The sequence below is a fragment of the Carya illinoinensis genome, chromosome 11 (genome assembly GCF_018687715.1).
Source record: "Carya illinoinensis cultivar Pawnee chromosome 11, C.illinoinensisPawnee_v1, whole genome shotgun sequence".
Classification (NCBI taxonomy): Eukaryota; Viridiplantae; Streptophyta; class Magnoliopsida; order Fagales; family Juglandaceae; genus Carya; species Carya illinoinensis.
The window spans coordinates 5909368-5937182 of NC_056762.1; the positions used below are offsets into that span (position 1 = coordinate 5909368).

The window sequence follows — 27815 nt, forward strand, 5'->3', positions numbered from 1 at the left end:
AAGGAAAAGAGAAAATGACTTCCCCTTCGATGAAAAGGAGAGGAATGCAAAGTTGTTTGATATGTCTGTCTACTTTTTCACTCCAACTTTTATCATATTAGATGATAATTATAATAATATAAAAAATAATTTATATACAATATTTTTTCACAACATATTATATAATTATATTTTAAGTAAAAGGTAATTTTGTAAAATAATTTATAAAAAAATAACATCACTTTATAAAAAATACTCTCATTTTAAAACATAATTATTAATTATGAAATGTGCTGTGACATATATTGAATATGTATCATTACTCTTTTGAAAAATTATAAATCTTTTTATGTATTTAAAAATATGCAACACTTACGCACTTCATTTAAAAAAATATATAATACATTAAAAAATACATTTTTTCATATAATTCTTAAACTTACCCATTTTTCTTTTAAAGAAAAGTGCACTAGACTTCCATACTTTAGAACTGTAATAATTTTTCTTAAAAATTACATAACAATTAAAATGAGTATTTATTTTTTATTTTTTAAAGGCAAGCATGATCAATTTTAATCTCAAGAGTGAATGAAATAGTTGGATATACTTTCATAATTATGCCTAGATATTACAAACTAATGGTAAGAAGAAGAAAAAAAAGTTGGTCATTTTAGAGAGCTTGCTTGCAGATCATGATATATAAATGAGTAATGAGATAAATGCAGACTTTCCTTGTACTCAAAGGACCATGCAATCTCAATAATAAACGAAGTGCATGCTCAAAATTTTGAAAACCTTTATGTTAATTAACTTCCAAAGTAACCAAAGAAAATTTAATTAATTTATTATATGAAAAAAAAAAACAAAAATTATAATTAGGGCAAGCCGATAGCCTTGCCTGCTTGCCTAGTCAGTCCAGCTCATAATTATCTTGTTACTCTTGATTAAGTAGATGTGTATGAAATAAGACTTATCCTTAATTATGCTGGTAGGGAATATTGGCAATGTAATAGGGTGGGCGAGCACCCAATATATACTCAATATGGGCTTGGCCCCATTTGGATTGCAAGATGGTCCTAATTTTTTAATTTTTTATTTAATTATTACTTCATCATTATAATTTTATCAAATTTTTAAATAAAATATAATAATTCGACATTTTTAAATTTTAAAACAAAAGTTATATTAATAAATTATATTTTAACAATATTTTTATTCAATTTTTTCTCTTTTTTTATTAAAATTCCATTAAATATCTTAATTCAAAAAATTTAACTATTATTTATAAGCTATTTCATAATTATTTACAAATTTTTCAGTAGCAATAATTCTATTTCTTTTTCTAATTCAAATTACCCTTTTATTCTTTGCCTCATTTCTTCTTCCATGAGCCTCTGATGCACAAAGAGTCATGGTGTTGAAGAATTAAGTAATACTATATAGTATTACCTAATCATTAAGAAATATTATATATAATCATTAAATGTATAAATCTTGTGAAATCTTTTTTAAAAAGAATAAAATTTACTATTATAAAATTAGATTTTTTTCTTCATGTGTCTCGTATTTATTTATTTATTTTAAATAGATTGTGCGGGACTTACGTACTCTATAACTGCAAATATCATTTTATTAAATTAATATATTATAACCAAAATTAGTATACAAAATCATATAGCACACCTAGAATAGCCCATGGTCTCGTGCAATTCTTTTAAAAATTATTATGACCCACTATAGAATATTTTTTTAATGTGAGTTCTAGGTGTGCTATATGTTTTTTTTTTTCAAAATTACATAGAACTTGCAAACTCAAAAATTCTACAAAGAAACAAAGAGTGAAAAACATATCTTGTATATAGTAGTGTAGGTGGTCGATCATATTTAAGCGAGGTTCAACTCAAGGATGTGAAATCCAGTAGATTACATAGGTATTGCACAAAATTGAGATAATAGTACGAAATTGTAAAATTACTTTTTTTTAAAATAATTAATAGTATATCTTATCAATACATTTTAATATGTAAATTTTATTGTTATAACTTTTCACCTACAGCCATAAAAAGGTTTTTAGAAGTTAACCCACGAAATGATAATTTTATTGTTACAATAAATCTATCGTATTGCTTTAAGCCATGCAATCAAATTATAAATTTATTTTTATAAAATCTCTTTATATTTAAGGTATTATTTAGTTATATAATTAAGATAAGATGAGATGAAATGTTTTGTTAAAAATTAAATAAAATATTATTATAATATAATTTTTTAATATTAATTTTATTTTAAAATTTAAAAAAATTAAATTAATTTTTATATTTTATTTTATGATTTAAAAAAATTATAATAATAAAATAAGATAACATAAATTTCAATAAACAAACGACGACTTATCTTTCTCAAATTAGTACTATTGATTGAGACAGAGAGATGGTAAAGCACAGCCTAAAGATCCGTGTAGGCAAAGGAATTATAGCGTGGACACTAGGGTTGTTGCAAATGATAAATATAAACCTAGCCTTCTTTGTCAAAGAAATTACAGTACTAGAGAGAGCTTTCACTATCAGCACACCATCACTGCCTAACCTCTATAGTAACCCCTCCCTTTTTTTTTCATTTTTGGTTTTTGTTTTTATCATCATCTAATAAACTGAAGTACCACACTATATATATAAATTACCCAATACCTAACTTCTTAGCAAAAAATGATACTCAGCTAAGCTGATATAATGAAAGCCACAAAAAGGTCTCTTGGTGCTATCTATATTTGCCTTGCCTTGGGATATAGAACATGAGTTTCCATGCACTTTCCAAGTACTTCAGTGGTTCTAATGCAGTGGTACTACTGCAAATTGACTGGCCATTTTGTCATAAATGGGTTCTTGAGAAGGACCAACTCCCTCTTTTTAGTGTTCCTTTCTGTGATAAACTTCATTATCATAGTCAGGACCTAGCACTAGCCCACCTCATCCCAATGATCTGCACATGCTAAACACCAAAAGCAAAAGGATTATCTTTGCTACAATATTGCATTTTCTACTGATCTTTCAAATATTGCATATATAGTAGTAGATGCATGGCGGATGGTGAGAAAATGTAGAGGAAAACACATAGAGACAGACAGTAAGGAAGGTAGATCAAGATGATGAAATGAAATCTGCCTTCCTTGTCACATGATCATATTAGATATATAGTGATTAATTGATATGAGTCTCATCAGGTTTCAAATTCTGAAATGTCAACATTTGATATTAGGTTTAGATGATGAAAGCAATATAAAAGTGATTAGGACAGCCGGCAAAGCGAAGATAGGTGATTCAGACATTCTCCATCTGCTCTCAAAATCATTAAGAAATGACACTGGTACTCTTAATTACGTGGACACTACATGAGCAAACTACATACACTTCTAAAAAGTTTCGATGCACCAACTACTTAATTACAAGTCGATAAAAACATATATAATATCTATTGTTGAGCAATAAATTCTACCAAAGAAGGAGCATTGGCATGATGTCGTTTTTAAGATAAAACCTACCAAAGAAGGAAGCGATATTCATTATGCAGAGTAAATAATGTCTCCCACATTAACAAGTCAAGATCAAGTCTACCCCATATATTGTCACTATAACATATTTATCCATTTCCAACGAGTTTTCTACGCGTCATGATGATCGTGTGTATTGTAAGTTTTCTACGTAATTTTATTTTACGAGGTATACGTAGCAAACAATAAAGAGAAAAATAGCAAAATGAATAAGAAAAAAAAATGATATTTACTATCATAGAGGGAAGAGAGAGTAGAGTACCCGTGTTCTCTTTCTAAAAAAATAAGAGACTAGAGATTATCTATTTACTCTATATAATAATAAAATATTACTAATTTAATAATTTTTTTAGTATTTATTTTTATCACATTTTATAGGTCTACTAATTAAAATATTAATAATAATTATATTGTAATTAAATTAATAATTACTATTATATATTGAGTATTTTAAGTATTTTATTAGTTAAATTTATTAAAAATTAAATTTTACAGTGAAAATGCTCTAAAGCATTTTTCTTCTAAAGAGTAAATTCATTTTAATTTTTTTATTTAAAAAAACTGAAACAAAAAGAAAGGAAAATGAATACATTATCAAAACAAAAAGAATATGAAAAAAAACATCAATTCATGTGAACTGTGGGATTATTAAAGGTATTTTGGTAAAATAGTATCATTCATTAAATTTTATAATGAAGCTATACGTCAAATGGTTAAGAATCTTTTGATAAAACATGACTTAATAGAAAAATAATAAAAGTTAAAAAAAAATTACTATTTATAATTAAATAATCACTTATGATAATAGAATATATATATATATATATATATATCAACATTTAGGCCTTAATAGCCCAACTAGTAAGTTTAGAAAATGTGGTTTGGGCCAATATCAACAAATTCAGGAGCCGGTCCTTCATGGAGGACTTGGATATCTACATAGGGACCTAGCCCCATGCCCTACAGCGAGGGTAGCAGAGCTGAATTCCCCGGTCGTCCAAGAAAAGGATCACCCTAAGAAAGTAAACAATTTAGGGGGTCCCTAGGACTTGACAAAAAGGTTTTGTGGTAGGGTCCTCGATCGCGTCCATTTGTGGATGGAAGGATCCCACTTTGAGTAACTGGGAGGCATTTTTACAGGTTGCTTTTGGAGATGAAAATTTGAGCCAATTCTTGTTCTGGGGAATGCATCCCCAAGCACAATTTTAATATGCTAGAGCTCTTTTCACGCTCGTACAATCAGTTAAAGCTCGACATGCCTAAATTGCTTTCCTGCCTCATGCTAACAAACCTGTGCCCTTTCAATCTCTAGCCTTGTCATGTACAACTCCCACATTATCAAGTCAAGAGAAAGAGTGTTCATTCAAACTGATTTTATTGCAGTGGACCTCGCACTCCAATTATCATCTTCCCTAAATAAATGCTTCTGCAGATGGACATGATGGCCCTATGTATGCTCATGACTCAAGAAGGGTGGGTAAAGCGTCACTATTAAGAATGAGTGAAAAGGTCATGATTCTAGTTTGGTCCATTCCAACCACTACATGCCACATCACAATGGGTGATGAAATCAAAGCAGCACATTTTTTTTTTTATCATGCACATCTCAGTCGGGCAGACTTTTCTGAACAAATATCATCATTTCCTCTCAATTAGAACCGGAAAAGAAAATTGAAAATGAGGAGAACATACAAGAAGATTTGAAGCAGAACGCAATGGCATTATGGCATGTGCGGTAAGAAAAGGGGTTCTCAGTTCTCTATTGCAAACCCTAACAATTACAAGGAAGTATGCCTTTTAGACCACTTAAAACGGTCTTCTGAACAAAAGAATACAGAAACTTCCATTTGTCCCAAACTTGCAGAGCAAAAGCCATGTACAAGCAGCTAAGAAAACTACTACTTTTAGCCTACCAAAAGTTCATATTCTAAATATAGTCTAACTTCAAACTGTTCCTGGTCATCCACTTCAATCTGCTCTTTGTACAGTGGTCTTAAACAAGAGGATGTATAACTTTTGATCCATTGAGAAGTACATAAACCCACCGACTGAATGCGTTACAAATGACCCAAAACTTTTCCCTACAATACAGTGCCATGCTGGCCCATAGACCCCATCAAATTCCTGCAAAATCACAACCACCCCAAGAATAACTTATCTCCTGATCAATCACAATTGCACAGACCCACATCAAAAATAAAGAAAAACCTCAACTTGATAGACATTTTTCTTAATCAAAATATGAAATAATTGCCGTGCAATAACAATTACCTTCTTGATAGTGCAGGCAAGGGTTTTGGAAGTGAACTTTTCCATACTATCATAAGCCTTTCTTGCACAATCCGTAACATGGATCTGCATAAACGGGGGCATATCAACTGCAACCACTTTCACGCCACTGCTTGCAAAGATATCTGCTAATTCAACCTGCGAGCCACAGAAAGACCTTCTTCTGCCGCCTCTGAGAGTTAATGAAACCGACAGTCTGTTAATATCATGCCCATCTAGAAGATCTTTCGGTTTTATATCCTTCACTTTTTCTGGCAATCCCTTAACATCAGGTCCTTCACGAGGTTCTCTACTTTTCTCATTCACTTTCACCTTGTGAACCTTCTTCTTATCCAATTCTTTGGATGATTTCTTGGACTTCTCTTCAGAAACTTCCTTTTTTGCTTTACCCTCTCCTTCTACTGCCAGTCTCGGAGCAATAGTTTTGCTCTGATGGTTTGGTCTGGTAAGTAAAAACTTGGAGGAATCCCACATGCCAGAAGTTGTCATGGCTTTCGCTTGCAAAGGGGCGTCTACAAGACTAGAAGAAGGTAGAGTATTAGCGGGCTTTTGGGATGCCCGGACTTTGTGATAAGGGTTTAACCTTGAGAAGTGGTGGGGCATGAAAGAGGAGGATTTAGAGTTAGAGGGTACGGGGGAATCCGGGTTTGCTCTAATCTGGGGGTGAGAAGTTGGGTTGGGGGTGGTCGGTTTGGGGTATTGTTTTTTGAGAGTGGGATCCATGGAGGGATTGGGTTCTGGGTTTGCTAAGTTGCGCCTTTGGGAGATACGGTGAGCCATGTTGGTGGGGAAAAGTGAAAGGAGATGGGAAGAAGAAAGGGTTTGGGCATCTGATCTGGGGAGAAGAGAGTGTGCGCAGGTGTTGGTTAATGGGCATTGGTGGGGTTCATTGGATGGGGACTTTTGTGTGGTGCCTTTGATAAGATCCAATGCTTTGCTTTGTCCTACGATGCGTCGAGAGGGGAGGACATGGTTTGAGGATTTTCATGTTTGTATGTTTGACCGTTGACTTGGATCTGTTGTTAGGCTCTTTCGTTTCAGTTTGCATTTTCCACATTTCAGATCTGAATCCACTAGAAAGATGATCAATTTATAAATTATATTTTTTTAATAATAAAATCTATTTTAAAAATAAAGTGACGTGTAAGTGAAATAATAATCTCTCTTAGAAAGTGTTAAAGCATACTAATCCAATTTAGGGTATCCAAAAAGTTTTCCTGATAATTGCTCGAGCACATGCATTCTCTGCACCAATCGATGAATGCCGGAAGTAAAAAAGAGGAGGAGCTCTTTGTCGGTTAGATAGAAGTGAAAAAGAACATGTTCATGGAACAGTATAATCGTAATGTACTCAACATCTCAATTTTTATTATTTTTTTTAAATAAAATAAGAAAAAAATGATAAAAATATGATCTTTTATTGTAAAAAAAACCTATGAATTTAGCTTTTCATCGTTGGGAAATGTAGCTTTTAGAGTGAGAGAGAAATAGCCGTAAAGTGGGTGGGTGGTCTTTCAAGTGAATTTTCCAACAATGGGTAAATATTTAATAAATATTATGGAATTTATGTGTCTTTAAGAAATCAAAATCTGATTTTATGTTGTGTGATTTCTAGGTCTCCTTGACACTATCATTAATTAAAGGGAAATTACATTTTTCATATGTCATTCATATGTTAACATCTTTTTTAAATTATAAACCAAATGATCAAATGCTCAATTTGCACCCTATTAAGATTTCATTGTAGATTGTTTGGAGCTAAAGTTTTACAAGGCCTTTTGAAAATGTCTCGATCTTTTAATATAATCATTTTTATAATTATATTTTAAAATAAGAGTATTTATATAAAGTAATATTACTTTTATAAGTTATTTTATAAAAATATCCATCTTTTAAAATATAGTTATATAAAAATTTGTAAAAAAACGATTGTATATCTATCATTTTTTTCTAATAATATATTACCATTTCTTCGTTCTAAATCTCATTATCTAGGTCAGGTGTACATTTCAAGTGACTTTTTCTATCAGTCACTTAGGACTTATTTAGAAAAAAATTTTATGTCAAAATTCTTATTTCATCTCATTTTATTTCTAAGCATCACCTAAATATAAATATTTTCAAACTAATTATTATAATTTTTTAAACAAATTATTACAACTTTTTCAAACTTTTAAATAAAAAATAATTCAACTTTTTTAAATATATAAATAAAAATAATATTTTAACAATATTTTAACTTTATAATATTTTTTATTCAATTTTTTCTCTTTTATTTTTTAAAATTCAACTTAAACTATTTTATTACTATTTATAAATTATTTAACTCAAAAAATTATCATCTCCTCTCATTTTTCAAACTTATTCTTAGTTTACACCCACTTGAAATTTACCATCTCACCAAATGATACTGAGATTGATAAAAATAAATTGCGTAAATTGCCAAGAAATAATTCCTTTGTTAAAAAAAAAAAATTTGACAGTTTTCCAAGTTGGCCATATTTTTTATAATTTTTTTAATCCTCAAATTTATCATACACCATTCTTTTCTTTTCTTTTTTTTTTTTAAATTTTTTTTATCATCTTTATCACACTATAATAATTTATTATTATTTTTTCTGTAATTGTCAGCTCTACTCTCTCTCTCTCTGGGGCATATGATATGCCAAAGAGCAGAGGATGAAGTGACGCATGTAGTCTCAACAAGCCACATGCCTCCCTCGATTTAATTTCCTTGATTATACTTGTTGCCGTGTGTCCTTTTCGCACCGATTTTCGAGAGGCCATCTCACTTCGTTTGGGTTTATTAATCAAAGAGCTGCAACTTCACAAGAATATCGGCAAAAACGACATGCATAAAAAGAAGCAAAACCACTTTTCTATACTAAAACCAGAACATGTTATGTCACCTCTACATTAGATTCCACAAAATCTGCAGAAACTTCTGCTAATCTTTAAATAGTGTTGTATGCATAGTTTTAACCCACCACATTTATTTTTATTATTTTTAATTTATTTTTAAATTTTTTTAGTTCATGTTTTTTAAATTAATTGATTTTTTTTTTTTTTTTTTTTTTATCTATCATCCATATATTATCAATTTGGTAAGAAAAAAAAAAATAAAAAATTATAAATGATGTATAGTATGTAAGGATGGTGATAATTTTTTTTTTCTTCAAATAAGGACTTGTCTATCAAAACTTAACATTGTAAATTTAAATTAATTATTTACAGTGTATTTAACATGTAAAATATTTAATTAGATATCATAGAATGTAGAGTCCAGATTAAGACTCGTTATCTTAATATCATGTAAAATCACTACTTATTCTAAAAATTTAAACTAATAAAACAAAACAAATTTAGTTATTTGTATTATACTTTTAACATTAACAAACATAATATAGAATATTTAATTAGATGTGATAGAATGTAGAGTCAATATTAGAACAAATTATCTTAATATCATATAAAATTATTATTTATCCAAAATGCTTAAACTAATAAAATGAAATATATTTAGTTATTTGTATTATATTCTTAAAATTAACAAACATAACATAATTTTTCTTGCTCCCCTTCCGAATCTAATGCAATAAAATTACATTCTTAACTCTTTTCTATCAAACTAGGATTGTAAAAGAGCCGATTTTTGTCTTGTTGAGCTCGGCTCAAATCAAAATGTTTGAACTTGAGATTTCTATCTATTCTTTATTCAAGCTCAACTCGGTAAGCTAAATTTTCAACTGGAGCTCAAGTTTGGCTCGAATTGTTTCTTTTTTTGTTTTTTGAATAATATTTAATAATTAATAAATTAGATAGATAAAAAATAAAAAATTTAATATTAAATTTGTACAACTAACAAGTAGAATCTCTATTGAATTATATAATTAATACTCTACTCATGCTCATGTACTGTTAAGTTTCTCTATTAATATATTAATCTTGACGAGAAAAAAAAATGAACCTCTATTGAATTATAAGATTTTAAAAATTTATAGATAATTAATATCTAACTAGTTGATATTTATCCATAATAATAATGTATTATATGCCTAAAATAATTATTGATACATACACATAATATGATAACATATATATATATATTTCATATATAGTTCCCACATACTAGTATATGAAATTATTAAATCTTATTAAATAATTATTTTACAAATTATAAAATATAACTATGAAGTATATTCAATAGATAGATATAAGTAATTATGTTACATATTATATATTTAATTATAAAATTGTTATGCTTATATTATTAGCGAATACATATATATGTATATATTTATTAATATATGAATGAGTTTTAATCGAGTCAAGATCACGAGTTGACTCAGGCATAAACGAGCAGGACTTAACAAGTTTTAGCCGAATCGAGTCAGTTTTGTCAAGTATGTGTCATTTATTATTTGAACGGGTATCTGCTTTCACGAATGAGTTTTTTTTTTTGGTTTTTTTTTTTTTGTTCACAAGTCGAGTTTAATTCAAGTTTAACGTGGTGAGTATTGAGCTGGCTATTAAACAAACTGGTTCATTTATAATCCTAATTAAAATATCTTGATAAGCTTCTGATTCAAACCCAACAAAGAATGGTGAATATATAATTTTATATGAAATAAATAATCTACATAATATTGTAAAATAAGTCTAAGACTTTGACTATCTGTTAGGGGGGATTTTCGTCCTGGGCACATGAGGGCCCTCAAAGCCCAAATCCAACAAGGAAGCTTCACTAGAGGACAAAATATGGAGAAATGAGGACGTACGGGAAAGGGAAAGGGGGAGAGAAGGTCATGTTAGGCCTTCGGGCAGAAGATGAGGGAAAAAACATGAGAGGTAAGTTGATGTGACATAAAAAAGGAGATAGGAAAAGATAAAAATGGAAGGAATGGACAACTTAGGAGACTTGTTTTGGGATCTTAGGGAGGCTTTTCAAGGGATTCTTGGCCAAACTTCTAAAAGGTTTTACGGGATAACTTCTTCAACCTCTAGACTCGATATCTAGTGACAGTGTCAAAACTGGTAGAGTGATCTGTAAATCAGCTGTACAGTGAGGATAAGAGACTCCGAGAGACTGTAAATAAAGCTTATATAGTAGAATATCCCTTCCCCAAACCCCTTGAACGTAGGCTTAGTGCCGAACCAAGTAAATCCGTATGTCTATCTCTCTTAATTTTTCCTGCATTCATATGCTGTTCACCTCTATGCCCATACGCATGAACTTCGTACAGCTGCACCTGATTAGCTGAGGGCTTGCACCACTTGTCCTAGCCCAGCTCCACTGGGCCCACACATCGCCAACTCGGCCAGTATCGGCACATCGTCTACAGATCGAGCGAAGGCTCGGACCAATTGAGCTACCTAGCCAAAGGCGTACGAAACATAACGTTAATAATTATAAATTTTAATAAATTAAAATGTTATATAAAAAGTGTACGAAATCCATAACCATAACTCTTCTCTGCTCTAGATCTAATACCACCAAAAATCGGTTTCTCTCACTTAATCCTGCAGTTTGAATACACAATTGATAGGCATATGCATATGGACAATGCTAAGGTGTACATCAAATGTGTATTCCAAATATGCACACCAGTGTAATTGGATTTTTTCTTCTTTTTGTTTTTTTAAACATTCTTAACCATTAAAAAAATAAAATAAAAATACAATTTCACTAATAATTACTTTCTTGACTATTAAAAAAATAAAAATAAAATAAAATATATGAGTGGATATATTTAAGAGTCATACTATCATTTTCCTATTCATATATTTATGGATAGTGATAGGCTTACTACTCTGTCACTATCCATTTACTACTTATAAGATATTAGAAATTTTTTATTTTTTTATCATTTTCTTTTAAGTATTTTTTTTAACATCCTTAGCTATTAAGAAAAAATTTTAAAAATATATAATTTTATTAATAATTACTTTCTTAATTATTAAGTAAAATAAAAAATTAAAAAATTAAATACAAAATAAATAATAAATAGGTAGTAAAATATTAGTAATCCTGTCATTTTCTTATATTTATAGGGTAAGAGAGAACCGGTTTCCTTCTTGAACCAATTCCACTTTGACTTTCTATCAAAGTAGGAATTTTAATAGGAAACCATTTCTCGTGTTGACCATTATTCTAACAGATTTAACCGTTATATTAAAATTAGGATTAAATAACTTTAAGATGTCAGAAATCCTTAAATGATTAGAAATCTGACGGTATTAGGTAACTTTCAAGTCATTAGAAGTATAACAGTGTCATATGTGTCATGTCACGTGGACATTGAATTCCATCCGAATCATGTCTTAAAATCATCACTTGCATTTAAGTAAAATCTTCCATTTATCTGAAAGAAAGATGGTAATTGGAAAAAGACTTTTCCACTCAAGACTCAATGGATTAGGTGAAATGTATGTTTCTGATATTCCTTGATTCCAGGAGGGAGACAACAAGAGTGGCTCTGCTGGGCAACCAAAACAAAGAAAAAGAGGTGCTGGATCAATCAGAACTGGACAGACATGGCAGCATTGCTCCATCAGAAGATTACATACCACAGCGGGAACAGATGATAGAGCTTGATGTCACATTATGTATGTTAATGGCATAACTTCTGATTCTACGGACATGCATGGCAGCCGAGGAGCATCTCTAAAAGCAGATGTACTGCCACCAGATGCTGCAGGGGAAGGAGAGGATGCAATGTAATTTGTAAATGATACAGACAGTGTGGGCTGGTTGGCGGGATTCCCCAGGTGCTATGTTGGAGTGAAGCGTGATGGTCTGAATAGAGACCAAACAATACTCTCTCAAGTCATTCATCCAGAGTGCCATACCAATACATAGTTTTGCAGATCAAAATATGGATCCGAGATTCAAGATATTCTTCCTCCTTGCCTTTTGCAAGCTTGGAAATTCTGAAACTCATAATTTCTATAGGGAAACACACGAGCTGACAACTCAAGGTCCTAGATGAAGAACTAACCTGAATTCTCAAATTCATTTTTCTCCAGTTTTTTTTATGACTTATTTTCTCACTTAGCCACGCTTCCAAATATATTATTACAGACATCTGTATACTAGCAGCATACACCAGATGTACGCTCTACATGATATCTACCAGATAATTCTACTCATTTAATAGTAGTTTCAAGTACTCTCAACAATTACCGTTTTTTCAATGGTAGTTCATCCACCTATCTCTTCTGACATTAGGAAAAAAGTGGTGCTTGAGCTATAGTTCATTTTGCTGCTCTCAAACGTTATGATTTTGTTCTGTTATTGTTTCCATTCTTCAATTTCAGAAAAGCCAGAACTTGGGCAAATCACGAGATCCTAAAAGTTTGAAAAGGATGAGCTTGCTTAAAATGAGCGCTTAATAACCAAGAGAGCTTATATTAGCATGGGACCAACTCAGCTCAGCCTGCCCCGATTTACAACCCTACCTTCTTGAACCTGCGGATACAATATACTCATTGTTGTTAACCAAGTAAGTACTCTTGTGGGAAGAATTTTGCATTGTGAATAGACTGTTAGAAATCCTTATAGTTTTCACACTGTTAAAGTGGCTGCCCTGAACCCTGAAAAGGTTTAAAAAGAGTCCTTGTCTACCTATTATATTTCTAATACTATAGTTTCAATGCCATCAACTTGGAGGGAACTTAGCAGTAACAACATTTGATATTCTTGATCTAGCATGACATCCAATCTATTGCTTTAGCTTCCTAACATTCTTGTATAGCAGCCTCCTTATTGGTCTCATTTTGAGGTATCACATTGTGTTTTTGGCTTGCAGATTCCTTCGATGAATGGTCAGCCATGATTTCTTGTTCAAGAGGATCAGCTGGTAGAAATGCATCGTCAAGAAGAAAGTCGTGTCAGATTAAGGTTGACTTCTCTTGTGCCGCAGTGGAACAGTTAGGAGATGATGATGATGATGAAGACGGCAATGACTCTTCGACAAAGATTAGTGGTGGGAAGGTGATGTTGCTGCAATTTGAGGCTTCCTTGACCGGCTTGGAGCTCGTCGAGAAGATCAAAATGGTGGTTGTTAGTTTCATTGTTATTCAAAAAGGTATCTTGGGTTGCTGCTGTTTGAGGTGATGTAGTTGAGGGCATCACTTGGCTGTTGATGTTTGGGAATCCTTGTGGTGGGGATGGATATGGTTCTGATTTCAGCGCAATTGCATTCTTCAAATTTTTTTTGAGAGAGCTAGTTCTGGGGTCAGATTTCAGCGGGCCACCAATGTTTCCATAGTCAGCAAGTATTTGAGAGAGAGGCTTATGAGTAACAGGATCGATTCCCGTTTCAGAAAACTTCTTTCTTAACTTGGTGTTCTAGTGGTTCTTAACATCGCTGTCTGTTCTCCCAGGAAGTTGTTGTGCTATTATGGACCACCTGTACACATAATCCATGAGAGAGAGAGAGAGAGAGAGAGAGAGAGAGAGAGAGAGAGAGAGAGAGAGAGAGAATCCACTATCCTTGCACTAGTAACAGAAAGCAGACAATTACAATGGTTGTCACTTGTGTTTGTTATGATCTTATGAGAAATGACAACTTGCTATCAAGAGTTTTGCTACACATAATCATTGTGTTAGCATATCACTTATAGTGTGAACTATTATAAATTTCTAAAAACCCAAACACAAGTCATATTTTAGTATAGTTGATGTGGAAAGCCACATCAGCGGTGTGCTGGGTGTTTATAAAATAAGACTTCTAAATAGATTTTCTCCTCTCAATCTATACCCAATGCAGAATAGTTGTATGCAGCAAGCTCTCACCACGAAGAGTGTGACATTTTGGATAGTCTTTTTTCTGTGCCTAAGATTCTGGTGAAATGTATTGATAAATGATCATCACAGATTGACAAGACCAAAACTGCTCAAGCAACCTGAGCGATATGAACAATACAGACCCTTGAGAAAAAACTCGCACTTGAAAACTAGCTTGCAAGAGGAGGGTGCTTGGAAGGCTATACACACACACACGATTAAGTTTACACCGAAGCCACGTGAGACATAGTTAACCTTGCAGTCAAGCTATGTTGGGCTCCCAGAACCCAATTTAGAGCAGCTGGTGGAGACATCATAAGTAGAAGAGTGGCAAAATGGGTTTTGAAATATGAAAATTATGATATGATTATAAATTATGATTTATGCCTATGCCATATAATTGCAAATGGAAGTATTGAAAAGTAAAAGGGTCTCACTGCAGGCAATGAGAACCCCCCCCCCCCCCCCGGCGCCAAAAAAAAAAAAGAATTTAAACGGGTGATGAGTGTTTGTGAAAGCATATGAAGGACGAGCTACAAGGGAATGCATATGGTCCGCTTTGGGACAGAACATTGCTTCCAAACTAATTAAATTCTGAAAAGAATATTATGATATTCTATTCTGTGCAATGGAACTGCCTGCATGAGAGGGAAGCTGTCATGCTTAAGGAGGTAATTAGTCCATCTTAGCCTGCAGCTTTTCCCGCATTTTTTAAGTCCTGTCAAACCTCCTCACATACAGTATCAAAACAATCGGTCATAACTAGTCCATTTACAAACCATGTACATCTGATCCAACCCTATATTATTGAACTAACCTGCTTTATTAGGAACATCTATCCAGTTACATGTGCCATGCTTTGAGACATATGCAAGCATCTTTGCATTTTCATGTGCTGTCCAGAGACCCCTTTTAAGGTTCAGCTTGTTGCAGCAAGGAGGTCTTACCATCTGATCTGTTAATCCAAAAACACACCGAAAATATGAAAAAGAAATCAGGAAATGGAGAGAACAGAGATAAAAGGAAAATGATGTTGGAAGAGCTAGATGATCATAGTAATGCAACTTTAAATAATATCTCTTGCCAAATGCTTTTTGAGAGGAAAGAGATCTTAATTTACAATCTATGGTATTGAGATCTTAATTCATTACTCTCAACTGAAAGCATCGATATTATGCAATGTAAACAATAAGCAAACAAAAGGCACAGAAACTAATTAGAAACATGGAGGCAGTGGAACATGGGCCCGAACTTATGATTCATTGTCCTATTCTTCTCCCGAACACTGCAGTTACTGTAATGAGGTTTTTATATGGGGCACCTTACCACCTCCATTTATATCTCTATTTTTATTTAGTAAATGTTGGATTAAAACGAGTATTATGGAATGAAACATAGACCATGTGGGAAGGAAGAAGAAGGGGAAGTGAGGATAAATGAGAGGCCCCTCTCACTGCTCATGAAAAGTCAATCGGAGGAGAAGGTTAGAGAGAGAGAAGATAAAAAACAAAACAAAAAAAAAAGGTTGGAGAGGGAGAAATAGTGTGGCTTGATTGTCATGGTAATTGAGGTGGGGGCACATGGCACACGTAGACGTCCTATCTTCATGCCCAAGCTAATGGTTTATCCCAAATGCATGCCACCTAAGTTAAATATATATAGTAACGTACGCAGACTCGCAGAGAATCCCATCGGGGTACGCATTTATAGAACTTGAATCCTCCCACATGTGCCTCTCTCTCTGTCTCTGTCTCTGTCTCTCTCTGTCTGCCTTAAAATCAGTGTTGCTAAAGGCGTTAGCATTGATGAACAGAGTCGGTGCGTTTAGAAGTAAAGTTGCAGCTCTTTAGGTACATCATGATCATCCCCATTCTGTCCTGTATATTAATACTCTCTTAAAATTACAAAGACTCAATACCTCAAATGAGAGCATTCATTGGGGCTTTTCAGGATGTTTGGGAATAATATTTATTAAAATCCATATTCAGAGATTCAATTATGCTGCCAGGCTTCTTGGGGACTTGAAAATTGACTATATAACAATGTAAAAAATTGGGCGGTCTTTGAATTGTTCTTTTAAAAGTGCTGTCTTTGAAATTGTATGCTATATGTTTCTTCCTTCCTGGGCCGGCCTGGATTTTCTCCTTATGTTGAATCTATTCCCTGACCCACTGAGTCCTGAACCACATGTTTCGATGAAATGGACTAGATCTGGTCTGACCGCATAAAAAACTCTCTTCTATGTTAATTTAATAATTTAAATTATGATAATTAAAAGAGGTAAAGTATATTCATCCCATGTTTATCCTTGCACTTAGCTTTAGTACGGCAAAGAAGATACCCTTCATAAAACTCCAACGCACACTAACTGGCGCCGTAAGGAATGCCAGGTCAGAATATAGCAGCTTCTTCCAAATGCATGCATGCCTGCCAACTAGGTACTAAATTAAATAACCAATTTAATATTTGTTGGCAAATAGTTAATATATTAAAAAAAATAATAATTACGGTCGTATAATCATTTTTTAAAAAATTAATAAATACAGAATTCATATGAGAAGAAATTAATTTTTTAATAATAAATCTCACTCTTTTTTAAAATAACTGCACAACATTTATCCACTCTACAATTATATATTGTATTAGTCATATATTAAATATAACAATGCTTCTTCTTCTTTTCTTTCTATTTTTTTTTAAATCATGGTTTTGTTGTCGTCATTTACACTAGTTGATACAGTATGTTTAGGGCTACAGACGAACTGAGTCGAGTCGAATTCACATAAGGGTACTCAAACTTGATTAACATGTTTACTTGCTTGAACTTTGGTTAAACTCGTATAAAACTCGAATATCCTTGCTCAAAATCGGTTCGTTAATTATTAATGTTGTTTGAATTTGACTCAAGCTCGACTAAAAAAAAAGAAACGACTAGAGCTCAAGCTACTCAAAGTCAAATTCGATATTTTGTTTTGAAATTTGTAATCTTATCTTTGGATTAATAAAAAAATTTTAAAATTTTTGAAAAAAAAAACTCACCATTTAACTATTTAACCAAATAATTTTGACTCAAAGTTCTTATCGTATAACTTTTTTTATAAAAATAATTTATAGTTACAAATTAAAAGAATAATACATAAGATAAATTTAATAAACTAAACTATTTAATACATATAGATAATATAATAAATCAATAGTTGTAGTTGTATGATATATTATTATATAAATTATCATATATACATTTTAGAAACATAACATATCTATATTAAATAAGGTAAACTATAAATAAATTAATAATATATAATTAAGTATATAAAATATAACTAACATGTAATATATATGACACATACATATATAAAACATATTACAAGCTTCAAAACGAGCTCAAACAAGTCAAGTCGAGTTTATATAAGTTTTGCTTATTTAATATTTGAACATATATTAGTGTTTACGAACATCTCATTTATTAAATGAACTAAGTTCGAATTGATTATACATGAGCTAAGCTCGAACTGTTCATAAGCTACTCTGTTCATTTGCAATTCTAGGTATGTTCCATATAGCAGTTTTACAAATCAATTATTTAAAATATAATACATCACTTGATATGATTTAAATACTGAGATTTAGAATAAAAAGAGATAAAATTAGAATAAAAAAAAGATAAAATTAGAGTCTGTTTTTAGATTCGGAACAAGGTAGACCAACAATTTTATTTAGAGCTCATTTGAATAATTAGAATATTTCAAAATATCTGTGAGTGATAAAAATATGATTTGTGAATAGTAGTTAAATGATTTGAGTTAAAATGTTTTATTGGTTTTGAGAAAGAAGGGAAAAAAATGAAAAAAATATATATTATAAAGTGAATATAATTTTTTAATATATATGAAAATTTGAAAAAATTGTATTTTTTTAATATTTATTTGAAAGTTTAAAAAAATTGTAATGATTAGGTAATAAATAAATGAAAAAGCTAAAAATTTTAAATTGAAAAATATTCTATATTCAAGTGATATTTAAAAATAAAATACCTAAAAATAACTGAAAATACTTGTGTACCCAAACTAACCATTGAAGACCCAACATTACTTTGGAGTTTCCTTGGTGTTTAGGGAAGGCAAAAAGTCTCAAACATAATTTATAAACTTTTGGACTAAAGGCATTAACTTTGAAAAATAAAGTGGTTTATGCTTTCAAATGTAAAGTTGAAAGTCAGTGGGTGTGGGTGTTACACACTCTATCGAATGCATATTTCTTTCTTATATTTTCAAATTATTTTCATGGTGGCACCCCGCATGCATGCATGCATGCCTATTCGACCGTTAGAACGATTCCCAAGTACTCAATCACATTCAAACAAGGTTTTATTAATAATTTTTTAATTATCCACAAGAAAGAAAATTATTAAAAAATAAAACGCACAATCTTTTATGCAACTCTATTTTAAATGAGAAGTATTGTTAATAAATAATTTATAAAAATAAAATTATTTTATATTAAAAAATTTATTTTAAAATATGAGTTTACATGATTTTCTTAATAAATGTTATAAAATTTAATATATTTATGTCTCTTTTGCTTCCTTATAAATTCGAGACAGAAAATATATATATAAAAAAAAATATTTTTTAATTTAACGAGTTGCTGCCGACATAAATGATTGTTTTTTAGCTGACTGCTTATTTTCCATTTTGGTATGAAGAATGGACACCAAGCCATAGAAGGTGGGGTTAAAATTTGTTTTTTTAATTTTTTTAAAAATTTTTATATCTTTAAATATATATATATATATTTTAAAAATTCATAACATCATTTAAAAATATTCCTATAATCATTAAATTAAAAAAAAAAATCAGTGAACACCTTGGGTGACTTTTCTAAGTAGGATACGTGGTATCCACAGAGAATTAATCAGTCTGAACGTTGAAAAGTTGTTAAAAATAGTTAATGTTTACATTAAAGAGGGGTAGTTATGTTAAGATGATGACAGATAGGGATAGAATCATAATTTAGAGGAGAGCAATGAAAAAGATGGGGAAAAAAAAATGGGTCAAGTCATGATATAGAAATTAATTATTGATCAAGACGCTCCCCAAAATTATTTTTCTCTTTACAAAATTAATACAGTAAAAACAGCTACACTTCTCAACCCCATTTTTTGTGATCAACCTTGCTTCTTAACATTTCTCATCTACTTTATATATATATATATATATATATATCCTTATGACCTATATGCTAAATCAATTTTTTCTGTTAAACTCATTCAGTATTTCACTGCCTCAAAAATTGAGTATCTTAAAAATCATTTTTCTCAAAATCTGTTCTATATTGAATCCAATCGATTAATATATATATATCTCTTAAAACTTGCTTCCAGTTATTTTCTTCCAGGTTGTCACTGCTACTTCCAGTGCCAGATTCTTGCTATTTCATTATTTACTTTATTGCTTTAATAACTTGATTCGACATTAGTAGAACTCCAACTATCAAATTCCTAGTCCATGTGCCATATTCTTGCTATTTTCACTATTTATTTTATTACTTTAATAATTATAATTAGTGCCCATTTCATCTATAATAGGGGAATCTTGCTTCAGAAGAAGGCATTGCTTGGTTTTGGAATTCATTTCCTTCCGAATACCTTCTACTCATCTCTCCTTTTTATACTTGGATTTCTCTTGAAAATCCTTACGTCTTTTTGAGTTTTTCTGGTAAGTTATTTTTATCATGAATAACTATTGTTACTCTCATTAAATGTTTTCAATTTATTTTAATTATTACTAAGTTCTAGTTATCTGGTTCTATTTAGTCATCTAGTCTTGCTTTTAATTTATTTTTATTATTTTCAATTCCAGTTACTTGTCCTATCTAGTAATCTGGTGTATATATATACATATATAAAAGATTGCTGGACGTCATGAAATAACAAAGACTTATTCTACATTGTATTCAACTCTAGCTCTTCAACATTTATGATATGTTCAAAATTTTCATTTTTTTTTTTTTATTTTTTTTTATTTTTTTATTTTTTATAATAGGGTTAAGGAGGGAGAAATAGAGGCATGTAGGGGTGTAATTGGTTCGGTTCGGTCTAGTTTTGGATAAAATTTAGGACCAAACCTGTATGTATCGATTTTGTATTTTTAAAAACTGATTATGCACCGATTACCCTCCTAAACGGGTACGTCCGATTTTACCGATTCAATCCGGTTTCCAGTTTTAATATATTAAATATATTAGTATTACTAATGTGTTTATTAAAAGAAATATATTGAGAATTTATTAGAAAATAAAATATATTTAATATATATATATTTTATATTTAAAACATATGATCAAATAAATATTCATGTTTAAGATTAAGATGTTATGATATAAATTATAATATATTATTTCATATATAATTATATATAATATTAAAAATTAATAAAATATATATATATATATATATATATAATATGTAAACCAGTCTAGTCTGATCCGATTCAGTGTTGGAAAATATAAAACCGATTCCAAACTGAATTTGATTAGTTTTTAAAATAAAAGAATCGATTTCGAATCGAACTGGTTGAAAATCAGATTGAACCAACTGATCTGATCCGGTCCGGATCGATTTTCTGATTTATCGATTTATTCTTACACCTCAGGAGGCATGCTTGATTCCAACCTTAGACAAATTGATATTAAATAAGGCCTAAAGACAAAGTCGGTACATGAATTTTGATGCTTTTACTTATAATTTTCAACTTTCATAACATTGACGTATGATATTAAACAAACTCGCAATTAAGTACTTTTATCAAATTTCCATTCGAAAACTAATAGGAATATGCCGCGCGACATATTGATATTGACTTGGGCTCGATTCCTAAAAGAATAACGACACTATGTCTCTTATTTTATATTCTCACCGTTTATATATTTATTTATTTTATTTATTAATTAACAAAATTATTATTAATTTATTTGATATTATTTTTATATTTTTAAAAAATGTTAAAAAATGTGAATAAGAAAAATAAAAAAATTTAAAAAAGTGAATTTTGCTTTTAAAGGGCATGCCCAATGCTGGGCGGCACGAGTCTCATTTTTTTGAATATTGTATCATTGCATACTCGAGCTTATGATTTGAGATTCAAAAGTTTATATAAATTCATCCTATTTGAACTCAAAACAAGCAAGCAAAATGAAGGAAGGGGATGTGTCATATTTTTGTTGAGTTTTTCTATGTTCTTCGTTGTCCTAAACGAGGAAGTTTGTTATAATAGAAAGAAATATTTTAATTATAAAAAAATTAGATAAAAATAATTTATAAAATGAATGTGATTTATTAAATTATAAAATAAATAGATATTAGCAGTTGATGTTGATCTTTTAGAAGAACAGTCAACAGTCATTAGTCAAGGGTGAATTGTCAGTTTACCCATCCAATTATCAAGTTCACATCGTTAAGAAAGAAGAGACCCACTTGGATGCGAGTAGCCTTCATCACGTAGTAGAGGCCTCCCAACCCCACCAGTTAACGTTTCTTTGTCTTTTTCTCTTTTTTTTAGTTTCTTCAACGTCCTGTTAATTTCTTAATTTTTTGAGTTGAAAAGTTTAGAAATCGGTGATTCCACGAAAGAGCTCTCGCCATCGTCTTCCATTACTAGTCATAATTCCCCCAAACCGCACCGGACTTCTTCTCCATTTCCCTTACTCTACGCGCTTCTAGCCATTGTTGCTGACCTACCACTCTTTCTTTGTAGCTTTTCATATATATAATATTTTTCTGTGTTTTTCATATATTCAAATATTTGAACTCCGACACTGTTTAATATTGGGGATTTTGGTTTGGATTTTGGGTTTATTTGTGTTAAGAATTTCAGATGAAGAGGGGAAAATTGGAAAAGTACGACATGTTCGTGTCTCTGAGCAGGCAGAGATCGATTCAGATTCTGATCGGAGCGGGGCTTTTGTATATGCTTCTGGTGTCCCTTGAAATCCCATTCGTTTTCAGAACTGGGTTCGGTTTTGTGTCCCAGGAGGCTCTCTCCCGGCCCTTTCGGCTTGAGTCCGAGGAGGACTTGGAAGAACGAGAAGCGCCGACTCGCCCCAACAAACTCATATCCCTTAAGTCACTCCAGCCGCCTCAGTCTCGACCCGTCGAGTACAGGATGTTATCTGGATTGGCGTTCGATCAGAAGACTTTCAAGTCGGGTCGCGGGGACGGGGCTTCAGCGCTTTACAAGTCGGCGGGGGTGGCATGGGAAGTGGGGAAAACGATCTGGGCAGAGGTTGAATCGGGAAAGGCCAAAGTTTTCGTCGAAAATATCCAGAACAGGTCGGTGGAGCAGTGCCCCGATTCGGTTTCGCTATCCGGGTCGGATTTCTTGACGCGGAAGCAAGTCATGGTGCTACCCTGCGGGCTGACATTGGGATCGCACGTGACTTTGGTTGGAAAACCGAGGCAGGCACATTCTGAACACGAGCCCAAGATCGCGCTGGTGAAGGACGAGGGTGACGCGGTGATGGTGTCGCAGTTTATGGTGGAGTTGCAGGGCTTGAAGATTGTTGAGGGCGAGGACCCACCCAGAGTTTTGCATTTCAATCCGAGGTTGAAAGGGGACTGGAGTGGAAAGCCCGTGATTGAGCTCAATACTTGCTATAGGATGCAGTGGGGCTCGGCGTTAAGGTGCGAGGGGTGGAAGTCTAAGGCTGAAGAAGAAACCGGTGAGTGATTAGTAAAGATTTCTGTTGTTAATTCTACGTAGTTTTTGAAATGGAACTGCTTTGTTTGGTTTTCCGTTGCCGCATCTCTTTGAGTGATGGTGTCGATAAAAGGAGGTCCTTTTTGACACAATAAACTGGAATTCTGGGCGCTAACTTGTAGTATAGCTACCTACCGCTGGTTAAGAATTTATAAATGTTAAGGAAACTGGTCGGTGATTATTTGATTTTATTCCTCGGGTGACTGTTTCAAAAAACAAAGTTTCTTGTTGGGGTTTTGAAACCTGGCTTAGAAAATTGAAGCAGACTTGATGCATCTTAAGGAAGTATTCTATCTCAGTACAATGTAATGTGTCTTGCTGTTTCGTCAAACTGCTTTTATAAATTGTTCTCCTTTTAAGTATTTAATAGGTTGAAGACTAGTATTCAGGAGGGTTTTACGAAAAACAACCTGTAGATTGTAATTGCTCGGGATTTTGTTGGTGTGTCGGGGCTGGAGCATTAGTAATTTAAAATTAAGATTCAACCACGGATTTATGTTTTTAAAATGATGTTAGTTGTTCTATAATCTGGAAGCGATTCATACACGGTGTGATACGAAGTGATTTTAGCTCACTTCATCTATAATCTGGCCTCCCCGTAATTGCAACTTTGAGTTTCTCATTAGACACGTGATCAAATCCTGCCAACGCACGCTGGGGCGTTAAAGGGATGGGAAAGGGCTACTGGGTTTTGTAGCCTGTATGCCCTAGTGGTCTTCAGAACAATTTTCCCCGAGAAGGCAGCAGAAGTATTTGCATATGTTGATTATTAAACTGTAGCTGAAACATGCGGCCATGGAAATATGATGCTCATATTGTTTCTGCAGAAGATCTGAGAAAAGAATGGACTACCTGGTATTATAAACCGACCGGGGTTCACTCTGCAGGGGTGGGTCCAAAGGGCCCTGCCTTGGAGAGGTTCCCCAACATTTAAAAAAAAATAAAATTATAAACTTGGCCTGGCAGTTACAAGATTCAAAACATCTCTTTCCATTATCTTTGCACGTCTAAAGCATTTAGGGGGAAACAAGACCCCCAAATACAGGATTTTGTAGGGGCTCTCTTCCTTGATAATGTCTTTAATTTTTATTTTTATATCATTATTGGCATTGGTTCTCCTCAAATCTGCTTTGTCTTCCTCATGTTCTAATTCTCTCCCTTTTCCCCCACTCCCCAAAATAATAATAATAATAATAATAATAATAATAATAATAATAATAATAATAATAAAATAATGGTACTTTATAGTGGAAAGTGTTCTCTTGGCTTCATCCATTTCTCTATGGTAGCAACAAACTGAGTAATTCCTTTGTCTGGCTGCAGTTGATGATCAGGTGAAGTGTGAGAAGTGGATTCGAGATGATGAGGGAAGATCAGAGGAGTCTAAGGCAACATGGTGGTTGAATCGGCTAATAGGCCGAACAAAAAAGGTTACTGTTGACTGGCCATACCCATTTGCAGAGGGCAAGCTATTTGTTCTAACTCTTACTGCTGGATTGGAGGGGTATCATGTTAATGTTGATGGGAGGCATGTCATCTCTTTTCCTTATCGCACTGTGAGTATTGATCTGCAACCTACTTTCCTTGGGATGGATGTGGATTTCTTCTAAGATTGTTTTATTAATTGCAACAGGGATTTACTTTGGAGGATGCCACTGGGCTATCAGTGATGGGGGATGTTGATATCCACTCAGTATTTGCTGCCTCTTTACCTACTTCACATCCTAGTTTTTCTCCACAACGACATCTTGATTTTTCAAACAGATGGAAGGCTCCACCACGTCCAGATGGGGATGTGGAGCTTTTCATTGGTATTCTTTCAGCTGGCAACCACTTTGCTGAACGGATGGCTGTAAGGAAGTCCTGGATGCAGCATAAGCTTATCAAATCTTCAACAGTGGTAGCTCGTTTCTTTGTAGCACTGGTGAGGTTTAACAATTTTGGCACTTGCAGTGTTGATGGTTTTTGTCTGATATACAAAATTCATGATGTAGATTGTTAAATACCTTTTGAATCTCTGTTGTGACAGAGTGGAAGAAAAGAAGTGAATGTTGAATTGAAGAAAGAAGCAGAGTTCTTTGGAGATATTGTTATTGTCCCTTACATTGACAATTATGATCTCGTAGTGTTGAAAACTGTTGCCATCTGTGAATATGGGGTGAGTCGTGGAAAAAATATAAATTGGAGGATTTAATATTAACCTGTAGTATATTCTTCAAAGATCACTACAGTTGCAGTGATAACTGTAGTGATCTTTGAAGAATAACCTACACTTAATATTCAAAAAAATAAAATTAACACGCTTAAATGTCATTTGTTGTTGACAGGTTCGCACAGTATCTGCGAAGTATATCATGAAGTGTGATGATGACACATTTGTGAGAGTAGATGCAGTTTTTAATGAAGCAAAGAAAGTGCCCGAGGGTAGGAGCTTGTACATTGGAAACATAAATTACTATCATACGCCCTTGCGCTATGGTAAATGGGCAGTAACATATGAGGTATGGAAGTACCTATTGGTTCTAAGAACAACTAGTATAGTTAAAATAGTTCATTGTTTCTGTAGTTTGTGTAATTAACTTTTATGTTGACTCAAGGCATTCTTATTTAGATGATACTTTCCAAGTTAATCCAAGTCCTCTATATTACAGTGTAGTTTAGCAGAGTTCTGTGTCTTGGATGTAGTTAGGCTGTTCTACGGGTTGAGTTATGACATCAGTAAGAATAAAAAGAAAGAAAAAAGCTGACATCAAATTGTTTCATGAATTGTGTTTTTTTTTTCTTTGTAAAACCGGTTGGAGATAGTTCACGAGATAGATTTTTTGTTTATTGTCTTTGTTCTTCTCCCCTGTATTTTGACTGTGAGAAGGAGATTCAATCATGTTTCACATGGATAAGTATTTTTGAAGTTGTAGTTTGGAGTTGAGAGAATCGCTTGCATTACCATTGAGTACTACATTATCGATTTCTTTTTTGGGATTCTAATGCACTCTCGATACTGACTCTCTTGCCAAATCTTTTCCATTTGCTGGTGGTTTCAGGAGTGGCCAGAAGAAGATTATCCACCATATGCAAATGGACCAGGCTATATTTTGTCATCTGACATTGCACACTTCATTGTATCACAGTTTGAAAGACATAAATTAAGGGTAACTCTCTCACTCTCTCTCTCTGCGATGTGCAAGTGCAAGTTCAAGCATTTCAACTATGGGACCTGTGTGTGCATGCTCTTTTTTCTTTTTTTCTTATTTTTTGCTGATTCTTACTATAAGTATTACCACGTGTAGATGTTTAAAATGGAAGATGTGAGTATGGGAATGTGGGTGGAGCAATTCAACAGCACAAAACCGGTTGTGTATGTGCATAGCTTGAAGTTCTGCCAGTTTGGGTGCATAGAAGATTATTATACAGCCCATTACCAGTCCCCAAGGCAGATAATGTGCATGTGGACCAAATTGCAAACGCAGGGAAGGCCTCGCTGCTGCGACATGAGATGATGATTGTTGTGTTTCTGATCATCTTCACAATCCGATATAGAACAGTGGAGACAAACAATAACAAGTTTTGCAGCCGTAGCATAGTCTATTGTATATTCTGTGGAAGTTGGGTCAGTTTGTTTCTGACCCGGTATAAAATTCCCTCAACAAATTCAATTCATTTTTTTTTTCTCCTTTTACTTGTTTTAATTTTTTATCCCCGGACACCCCCTCCTTTCCTCCATTTTGGGCCTGATGATGGAAGATGATGAGATTAAATGTGCAGGGAACAAATCATACGAATCCAAGTCCTGTAATTTACAGTAGAACAACAGCAGATGGAAATGATAATAATCTTTATGCTATCGAAGTTGCTTGTCTGGTCCTTCCTGCCTTTTCTTTTTATGGATATCAATATTAATAATCTTCACAAGGTCTAGAATCATTTGAACCCGGTAGTATAGGTGCTATCCAGAGGCCAAGGAGGAAACTAGCACAAATGCAAAACAGATTCTTCTTCTCCATAGCACAGGGGACGTCTCATTTAGTTGATTCGGGGCCACAAAGCTCTTTGAGGTTTCCCTTGTAGGCAAGAGGTCCCATGTAATTCTCCATAACAGAAATTTTATGGTCAGGGTTTCGCTTGATGGTAGCGCCTAAACACTGGTTTGTTTCCTTGTCTCGGCGGAACACATCATTGGGATAAGCACTCGCCCAAAAATATTAATATTTTAAGAACTCCCAATACATCCTCAATCTATCCCCTGCTCATGGATATGACACATTATTCTTGAAGTTTTGCTACATATAAGCGCAGTCGTGCACTAATCTGTGTACCAATACTGATTTATTCATACTTAAAATTTAAATTAATACTGTTTTTAATAAAATCTACTTTTTGACCAATCACATCACATTGGTGTACAAATTAGTGCACAATTGTGCTTGCAACTATACTTTTCCTTATTCTTGGGTCGAAA

At 32.7% G+C, this 27815-nt stretch overlaps 2 protein-coding genes and 1 pseudogene across 2 annotated transcripts; 1 reads left to right on the forward strand and 2 right to left on the reverse strand.

The window, feature by feature from the left end:
• Positions 1-5225: 5225 nt before the first annotated feature.
• On the reverse strand, positions 5226-6832 carry LOC122280383. Its single transcript, XM_043091261.1, has 2 exons — positions 5798-6832; positions 5226-5650 (listed from the first exon to the last, which is right to left on the reverse strand). The coding sequence occupies exons 1-2, from the start codon at positions 6593-6595 to the stop codon at positions 5495-5497; spliced, it is 954 nt and encodes a 317-aa protein (XP_042947195.1). The 5' UTR covers positions 6596-6832; the 3' UTR covers positions 5226-5494.
• Positions 6833-13417: 6585 nt separating this feature from the next.
• LOC122282147 lies at positions 13418-16221 on the reverse strand (annotated as a pseudogene).
• Positions 16222-22095: 5874 nt separating this feature from the next.
• On the forward strand, positions 22096-27205 carry LOC122281788 (hydroxyproline O-galactosyltransferase GALT6). Its single transcript, XM_043093570.1, has 7 exons — positions 22096-23321; positions 24683-24915; positions 24993-25283; positions 25389-25517; positions 25687-25860; positions 26401-26508; positions 26647-27205. Exons 1-7 carry the CDS (start codon positions 22478-22480, stop codon positions 26854-26856), a joined length of 1989 nt encoding a protein of 662 aa, XP_042949504.1. The 5' UTR covers positions 22096-22477; the 3' UTR covers positions 26857-27205.
• Positions 27206-27815: the final 610 nt, after the last annotated feature.

Bases quoted from the DNA above. Each gene is read 5' to 3' on its own strand.
- LOC122280383 (XM_043091261.1), bottom strand. From the start codon at position 6,595: ATGGCTCACCGTATCTCCCAAAGGCGCAACTTAGCAAACCCAGAACCC. The intron at 5,651-5,797 runs GTAATTGTTATT...GTGATTTTGCAG, and splicing joins TTGCCTGCACTATCAAGAAG to GAATTTGATGGGGTCTATGG.
- LOC122281788 (XM_043093570.1), top strand. From the start codon at position 22,478: ATGAAGAGGGGAAAATTGGAAAAGTACGACATGTTCGTGTCTCTGAGC. The intron at 23,322-24,682 runs GTGAGTGATTAG...GTCTGGCTGCAG, and splicing joins TAAGGCTGAAGAAGAAACCG to TTGATGATCAGGTGAAGTGT. The intron at 25,518-25,686 runs GTGAGTCGTGGA...TGTTGTTGACAG, and splicing joins TTGCCATCTGTGAATATGGG to GTTCGCACAGTATCTGCGAA.